Genomic DNA, 6,004 nt, shown 5'->3' on the forward strand with positions numbered 1-6,004 from the left:
ATCACAGCAGTTAGAAACAGCTGAAGTCCTAACACCAAGACAGAGAGGGCAAGTGGATATTGTCAGTAACTTGTCCATAACTGAAGTTTCTTGGTCAGAATTCCCTTATCTGGGCACACTGCAAGGCTTACTTATTTTCCCAAGCTACCCCTACAGTTAGGCAAATAGAGTTTTGCATTTATGTTCTGTAATATTTGTACATGCGGCAAGAGATTCAGATAGAAGCAACGTTCTATAAAAATCAAATAAATAAAATACAAAATCCATATGCCAAGTTTGCTATAATAAAGTGTCAGTTTGTCTTATATGCCAAACAAACTTAATATTGGGTATATTCAGTGGAAACGACTGCCGAGGAAACAGTAACATAGTCATTGTACAAATGGATAGACAATATAAATAACAAAAATTATTGGATTGCATGATGGTGTCTTAAAGTGGTACCAATGTTATTTAGATCCTTAATTTTGACTGTTTATACACATACTTACTTTCTCCAGCTCAGTGCAGGACACAATACCGTTTGTGGTAACAACTAGAAGTGTTCATTTTCCTGTAAGAGGCCATTTGTTAATCAGCATTTCTTTTGGGTCACAAGTGATCAAATTAAGTTTATGGGTAAAGTGCAGAATCTTACACAACCCTTTTGTTTGTATTTTCACATAAACTTATCAGTTACTGGCACCATGCAAACACAGACCTTCCAAATTAACACTAATGCATTTAACACTGGCATGATACATTAGTCAGCTTTTCATAACAGTAATGAGCAAGTTAAATGAATTAAGTTGAATGAATTAAGTGCCCAATTACAAAATTAAGAATTTGTCCTTCACAACAGGGTCTAAAGGTGTGAAGAAAAGAAAACTTACACTGACACTTTATGTACAACTTGGTCATTGGCAACGGTCCCCTAAACCATTTTTTAAATGAACCCAGCAAAACTATACAGAACGTGAAATAATATTTGCAACAGATCTCTTAAAGGACAGTGTAGAGAAATTCATTATGGTGCACCTGATGTTTAAATTAACTTAACAGATACGGCCTGTAAAACAACACAGTATGAACCTGTGGATTTTTTTTTTCTTTTTAAAAAAAGGACTTTTACAGAATTCAAGTAGTGTAGCAGGAAACCATAGATGCCTTTTGATCACAGGTCAGGCAAAATAGAGCCACTTATTGGATTTTCCCCTTGCTTCTGTTTGCTAAGGTGTCCCAGTGGATCTATAAGTCTGTTGATGTTAGCTTTTTCATGCTCCGTCGCTGAGCTAAACTTGAGGCTGCAACAGGCTCTAACACTGGCTGAAATGTCTTGTGATTCAGTGCAGAATATGTAGCAGCCATGGCTCCCTAGAGAAAAATGAAACATATAAAAGGCTGTAAAGGTCATTTTTATCAGAAAGTAGAGCAATTGAATATTAAGTTCTTAATTAACTATAAAAAAACCCCAGGATTTATGGCAGGTCATGCACATTCTCTGAAGTTTGTTTTGAAAACAACATCTATTGCTGAATCCTCCAGGTTTCTAAGCACGGGTGTCTGACATTTCTTTTTCTTTCACATACCTTAGATGCAGGAGGAGTAACCTTTTAATGTGGGTTAGAATCAGTATCTTCCAAGCAACATTAGCATCAGTTTATCAAATACAGCCACTTAAGTGGCTATTCAGGTCCTGACTTATGAAGACAACACAATTAAAACTGGCTATCACAGGTCCTTGGTTTTTGAATCCAACAAAACTAACAAAGTCAACTTAAAAGCTGTCTGCATACAGTGGAATGTTTTTGTGTCACAAGTCAGAAACAGAGATACAGAACAAACAGATGAAATACCAATGGAAGAAGTGTAGCATAGTTTATTAATTTATGTTAGGAAGCACAATATGAGCCAGTCACAGAAACAAATCCCAAAAGAATTCTTGAATAAGAATGCTAGGAGACCTGTGGAAGGCTCAGTCTCAGAAAACTGTCTTATCAGGTTTCTATACGGCCAAAGCTACCTTAATCTTTAAAAGCAAAACACCCAGAAAAATCTCTTCCTTTACACATAGGTTAAAAAAATTAGTTTACCAATATTTGTCTGCTTATGTAACTTACATATGTACATTCTAGAAAAAACAGAAGAGAGCCGATTTCTTTTCTAAAGAAAAAAATTAGTTCTGCCTGTAGCTCTAAAAGTGACCCAATTCACTGCACATCCACCAGCTCAAGCAACATTCAGGCTCTGGGTTGTTTTACCTTTACTAGATGTGGTGCATCTTGCCTGTTTAGTTGATAATGCGGCAACTGGTCCCTACAGGCTATCCACGAATGTTTTAATACTTGCTCTGCTGTATACCGCTGATGTGGATCTACATGAAGCATATGTGATAACAAGTCCTAGATAAAAATGAAACCCACACACATTATTCAGTTAAGAATCTTATATAGACTTTAAAGCATTAATTATGGAAGCAATGAAAAAAGTACCCTATGTGGCAGGGATTAACACAATTGAAACACACACAAAAATCAGCAGATAAATTGGATCATTCTGTGCCCTGACACCACGGGAGTCTGAAAACAATGTGTTGTACTATTTAATCAGTTTAACAGAGCAAGCCTTTATTGTAAAGAAACTTACTGCTGTTTGTGTGGTTTCATATTTCAGTTTGTTTATTATTTATATAATCTTTAAAAGACTAGAAATCCTATTAAAATATATCAGACAGATTTTATGGAAGAAAGCTATTATTTGTGAATATCTCTCACTCATACTTTACATTTGGGGTCTGCTGAGTACCTATTACAATTGAATTCAGGTATAGTGATATACCATCAAAGAATTTTTCCTTCAAGAAGCTATATAAAGAGTAAAGCCAACATAAATGGACATTTGGTTTTGCCTGTTTAGAAGCATTAGCAATAAGCTACTAATTACAACGTTGGTCAAAAGAAGAGCTCGGTGGGAAGGGCGCAGAACAGAGACAGGAATAGCTTGAAAGAAAACAAAATATGAACAAGCTGACAGAATGTTCCCTTTGTTTTAGGTACAAAATGTTAAGCGTTCTTAAATATACAGAAGTGAATTACTTGTGCTAAGACAGCATCAGCCAACAAGTTTTCTGAATCACTCCTACTGAAATGAACAAATAGTGCAGTTCCAAACGATCAGGAAAAGATTTAATATTAATGCCAAGCTTTATAAAAGGTAACAGTGGTGACTAAGATACCTACAGACCAGGCCAACACCAAACCCAGAAAACACATACAGTAACCAATGAGAGATGCAACAGCTGCATAATCAAGCTGATCAAAATTTTTGGCAAAGTATTCAGATATGTTTGGTGGTTCAAGTACTAGTTTAATTGCTGAAAGTACTAACAAAGACAAAAGACCTGATAATTTCAGCGCTGAACATTTAAGAAATTGCACTACAAAAAGAATTAACCTATTTATGCAAGACTAGTTAGCTACTAGCAGTAGCAGATAATTGTAAAAAGTCATCTTTCCATTTAAGGAATCACATAAAACATGTAGTTTTGGTCCAATAAAAACAAGGAATAAGGAAAATACTGATGATTAGAAAAGCCTACACGGGGACCTACCTTATTTAAAATCTTTATCAGTGACCTGAGGGAAGCAAAGAGAGCGCACTCTTGCTAAGGCTGCACTGGGGCACCAAACTAGAGGCATGGGGAAAGAGCTAAGCAGTTCAAGGGGAGGGCAGCCATCCAAAGGGACCTAAGCAGGATGGAGCAAAGGGCTAACCAGAGCCATACAAAATTCAGCAAGAACAAATGCAAAGTCCTGCACTTGGAAAGGAAGAAATTGTCACCAAGGTACAGGGTGGGGACTGACTGGCTGGGGATCAGCTTTGCTAAGACGGACCGGGAGGTATTCACAGACGGCAAACTGAACCTGAACTACCAGTGTGACCTGGCATCCGAGCAGACTGACATTCCTTCAGTCAGCATGGTCAAAGGAATTGAGACAGAGGACAAAGTAACACAAGAGATGATCTTGCTTGAAATTAAGAGAAGCTTTTCCCTCATTAGTGCAGTCAAGCAGTGGAAAAAGCTGCCTGGGCAAGCTGCTCAGTGTCCACCCTTGGGGGTTTCTAAGTCAGACTGAATAAAGCCCTGAGCTACCTGGTCACACCTTATAGCTGACCCTGCTTTGAGCAGGAGGTGGGGCCTTCATTGCAATAAAGTTTGAGGGTAATAATAGCTAACTACTGCATTAGACTAGTCTACTTTATAAAGTTCAGTAAATGTTCATTTCAATTCTACAAAAATATAATAACAAAACACATTTACACCTTTGCTGCATCTGAAACAGTGTCCCAGTTGCCTCCACTTAAAGAGAATTTCCCACTGCCTATCCGTACCAGGATCTCCTCTGGAGTATCATTAGGACCATTGGCAAATGGAGTATAGCTGTTGAAAGAAAAAACAAAACCACACCTTGTTATAGGTAAGAAGCTGCAAGAAATTGGTAAAAATCTTGTGAATCTTTGAGTAGATATCCCACCACTGACAGAAACACAATATATACTCTTACGTACTACTTATATTAGCATTTCATGTTCGAAACTATTCTTTTCCCCATGATTGTGGTTAATCTATTAACTAGAATAAACAGGAAATGCAGACTAAAAAGATGTCTGAATTTAATATCTCAATAATGCATTCTAATCAGTGCAGCTTTTCAAGTTAAATAAAGTGATTCATAAATACAAATTATGCCAGATTACCAGAGCACATAAAGTAATCCAAACCTGAACAGTACTCTAGCAGAATGGCCCAATAAAGCTGGAGTAACATCATGTTTAGGGTATGTGCATCTAATTAGACAGAGAATGAGCACAATATCCACATATCTATAATTTGGGGAATAGCTACAAGAAAATTTTCATGATAGTTCTTTACTCATTAAACCACAAAATCATTGGGTTTAGAGGCTTGTAACAGTTTACAAGGTTTCCTGTAAACTTGGCTTACTTTCTACAAATCCTACTGTGATGAACTCGAAAGACCTAAATTTGCAAATTTGAAAAAAAAAAAAAAAAATCAATCTGAATCATTTAAGCGCACCTTTTAGCAATGTCAAGAGTATTACAGTGTTCTGATATGGTCATTGGCTAGTATGAAGTTAGTTTTAACTACAAAACCCAAATCTTAACTCAGATTAAGTAGTTACACCATAATACCACTTAGATTTCAAATTAGCTTGCAAACAATAATAATTTAGTTTCACGCATCCTACCTTAGTACTCTGAAAGCTCTGCATAGAAGAAAGATCAACCAGCATCATCAACAGAGGTTTTAGAACCTATTTAGTTCTATCTTTCAGTTGATGAGTTTGAGAGGAACAAAATGGAAAGATAGGAATTCATGCCGGACCATTCCTCCCCCATACTTTTGACCTGCCATATCTTTTGTTCAGACAAGTTTCTTAAGTGTGCAGGCAGTATACTGCCCAATATCTGCAAACTTGCACTTAAATCATACAGCAATCTGAGTGTTGGTGACAGAACGTAGTAGTGGTGGTGATTTTACATGTAGAGGTACAAATTTATCAAGAAGAACAGTTTCCAATAGATAGTATTTATCTATAAGACAAAAAAAATCTGGTATTTTTCTGTTAGGATAGAATTCAGAAAACATTTTGTCATTTGGCCATTAAGTGTTTCACAGTGCTTAATGAAATTTCAGAGGTTTAGAAAACTTAAGAGGTTACACAAAGCCAGTGTGTTCTACAAAAGGGCCAGGAGTCAAGCCTGTGGCAGGAGATACGAGAGGGTGGACTACAAAGGTACTAGGATGGGGAGGACAAGAGGCAGAAGGAGAAGGAAGAAAACCACCACATACTTTCACAGACTAAATTCACTCCTGGAAACTGGGAAGAGTCTTTGGCATCCCCCAGTCATGCACTATAGAAGAGAGAAGCCTTGAACCTACCCATAAGATAAGCCTAGTTTACGCACCCATTTACTTATAGCTTCCTGTTCCACTTCACTG

The 6,004-nt window shown here is 37.0% G+C and overlaps 1 protein-coding gene across 1 annotated transcript in view; it reads right to left on the reverse strand.

Annotated features, from left to right (window-relative positions):
- Nucleotides 1-1,077: 1,077 nt before the first annotated feature.
- The window catches only part of RPS6KA6 (ribosomal protein S6 kinase, 90kDa, polypeptide 6), a 28,351-nt gene continuing 23,424 nt past the window's right edge, over nt 1,078-6,004 (reverse strand). The window contains exons 19-21 of the mRNA XM_009881682.1: nt 4,303-4,420; nt 2,241-2,381; nt 1,078-1,353 (exon numbers count right to left, since the gene is read on the reverse strand). Coding sequence (XP_009879984.1) covers nt 1,228-1,353; nt 2,241-2,381; nt 4,303-4,420 — 385 coding nt within the window. The 3' untranslated portion in view covers nt 1,078-1,227. The remainder of the gene's footprint in view (nt 1,354-2,240; nt 2,382-4,302; nt 4,421-6,004) is intronic.

This window comes from Charadrius vociferus, unplaced genomic scaffold (assembly GCF_000708025.1).
Source record: "Charadrius vociferus isolate BGI_N301 unplaced genomic scaffold, ASM70802v2 scaffold472, whole genome shotgun sequence".
Classification (NCBI taxonomy): domain Eukaryota; kingdom Metazoa; phylum Chordata; class Aves; order Charadriiformes; family Charadriidae; genus Charadrius; species Charadrius vociferus.